The sequence below is a fragment of the Babylonia areolata genome, chromosome 1, assembly GCF_041734735.1.
Source record: "Babylonia areolata isolate BAREFJ2019XMU chromosome 1, ASM4173473v1, whole genome shotgun sequence".
NCBI classification, from domain to species: Eukaryota; Metazoa; Mollusca; class Gastropoda; order Neogastropoda; family Buccinidae; genus Babylonia; species Babylonia areolata.
In genome coordinates, this window is record NC_134876.1 from 50175221 (window position 1) to 50177720 (window position 2500).

General features: G+C 47.5%; 1 protein-coding gene across 2 annotated transcripts in view; it reads right to left on the reverse strand.

Annotated features, from left to right (window-relative positions):
- LOC143283738 (dipeptidyl peptidase 4-like) overlaps positions 1-2500 on the reverse strand; it is a 343939-nt gene that overhangs the window by 173053 nt on the left and 168386 nt on the right. Inside the window, exon 1 of one of the 2 annotated variants that reach the window (XM_076590040.1) lies at positions 408-674. The exons of the other annotated variant lie outside the window; for it this stretch is intronic. Within the exon in view, the coding sequence (XP_076446155.1) occupies positions 408-521 (114 nt within the window). The 5' untranslated portion in view covers positions 522-674. Of the gene's footprint in view, positions 1-407; positions 675-2500 lie in introns of those variants that run through there. 2 annotated transcript variants of the gene reach the window in all.

A 2500-nucleotide genomic window follows, 5' to 3' on the forward strand; every position in this document is an offset into this window, starting at 1 on the left:
CACACACCCGATACACACACACCCAGCTGACTATTTCTCCTGTAGTTTTTGTTCTTGTGTTTTGTCGGTTTATCCTGTTGGGTTTCATGATAATAATAAAAAAATATGAAATCAAGGGACAGAGAAACTCAGAGAGAGAGAGAGAGAGAGAGAAACAGAGAGACAGACACTGAGAGACAGACACAGTGACAGAGACAGAGTCAGAGGGGCGGAGAAACAGAGACAGAGAGACTCACTCGCGCGCAAACTATATATATAACGGCCCAGGAGGCTGAGAAACAGGGAAAGAGAACGCTGTTGTAACTCCAACCGGATCAGAAACCGTAAACAACGGGAGAACAACAACACTTCGTTCAGGTACTACAGGTACTACAGGAAGAAGTAGGAAAACTTCTTTCTCTACGTACGTGGTCATTGTCGGTGAGTCGAGTTGACCCAGTAGATTCGTCGTCCTCCATTCGTAAACGTTGATAAGAGCCCCTCTGACTGTCGGCTGTATCATCCGCCGTACTCCCAGCCATGGAATAAACGTTAACACTCTCAACCCACGGTGAGAGAAAAAAAAATTACGAGCTGTCAATATTCTTTCTTACTGTCCGCACACATGTTGCCAGGCCCAGCCACTCGTGCGTGTGTGTTGTGAGTCTGTGGGACTGTGGAAATCCGTGTGTCGATGTTTCTCTGTCGTCTGCCACCACAAACACCAAAAGTCTCGCCGCGCGCGCGATATGTCCCCACAGGTGAACCGAGACTTGTTTTTATTGGAAAACTTCCCGTGCACTTGTTTGTGCGGGGGAATTCCCGTAGAGGAGATTCCTTAAAAGCTGCAATTTCGTTGGGTCTTTTGTTGACAAAGATTTACAGTCTAAAACTCTAAAACACAAGACTGACACGTTTCAGTGCACGCGCGCGCACACACACACACACACACACACACACACTCTCTCTCTCTCTTTCCGGAGACAGTTTCCCTGCCCTCAGTCGCTGATTGAGCGGACGCCCACTGATGTAGATCCAAACAGTGGCTGGGACTCCATAGATTTGCAAGCACTGACTCCACACCAAACGATAACTTGTGACAACTGAATGCATCGTTAAACACGCCGCCAGACAGGAGGAGGAGGAGGAAGAGGAAGGGGAGGAGGAGGAGGAGAAGAAGAGGACGAGGAGGGGGACTAAGAAGAAGAAAAAGAAGTAGCTGTAGTAGTAGTAGTGGAAGAAGAAGAGGAGGAGGAGCAGGAAAATGGTGATGATGGTGATCAGGTGGTGGTGATGATAATTAATAATAATAATATTATTATTATTATTACTAAGTTATGATAATGATGATAACAACAACAATTAACAACAACAACAACAGCAATAATGATGATGATGACGACGACGACGACGACAACAACAATAACTATAATACTAATACTGAACTTCGTAATAATAGCAATAATAATAACAACAACAACAGTAATAATAATGATGATGATGATGACAATAACAACAACTACAGGCATTTATAATGCGTTCTACCTGATCATCACAACCCATGGACCCAGATCGCTAACAATCAACATCAACAGTTGTGGATGATACCGCGTTAAACAATCAGTACCACACGGCACAGAAATTAACTTATTAATTATGACATGTGGTTCGTCCGTCGGGATCGACGAGGACCATCTAGTCATCCTGGGGGGGGGGGGTTGGGCTCTGTGGGTGCGCAGATGACTGGTCAGGCCAATCCGCGCCCGGAAGGTTCTGACGCAGTGTGGACATGGGATGGTGGCGGCTGTCGGGGACTTGCTGGCACTGCTTTTCCTGGCCTGTCTGCGTTGCTCTGCTGCAGCGATTCTGTTGGCCTCACAGGATTTGGCGCCTTTGTGGACAGCAATTATGACATACGAACACTGGCAAGGCAGATCTAATCTGTCAATACCAGTTAAACGCACACAGACACAGACACTGAAACAGACACAGACACAGACACACACACTGACACGACACACACACACACACACACAGGGTGGCCGAGAGAGAGAGAGAGAGAGAGAGAGAGAGAGAGAGAGAGAGACTGGCTCTCTCTCGAGAGACAGAGACAGAGAGAGAGAGACAGAGAGAGAGAGATTGACACTGGCACTGACACTGACATATTTATCAATCATAAAGCCTTACAGGCCTCTCGACATAGATGGGGGAAGGGGCTGTAGGGGAGATAATGGAGGGGGTGTGAGGAGGGGGAGGGGGGGGGGTTAGGGGGGAGTTGGGGGTGCGTGGGTGGGGGTTGGGGCAATTTCATAGACAACTGGAAATAAATCAAAATGCCACCGAATTACAAATTTTGAGAAATCTATGACAGCACGCACATCACTAACAGATCGACTGGACACGCGCGCGCGCACACACATCAACACACACACACACACAGACACACACACCAATCGCAATGATGTGTACTTGTTCAGTGTGCAGTCATCCCATTCTACACTCCACACCTCTGCTGCGTATG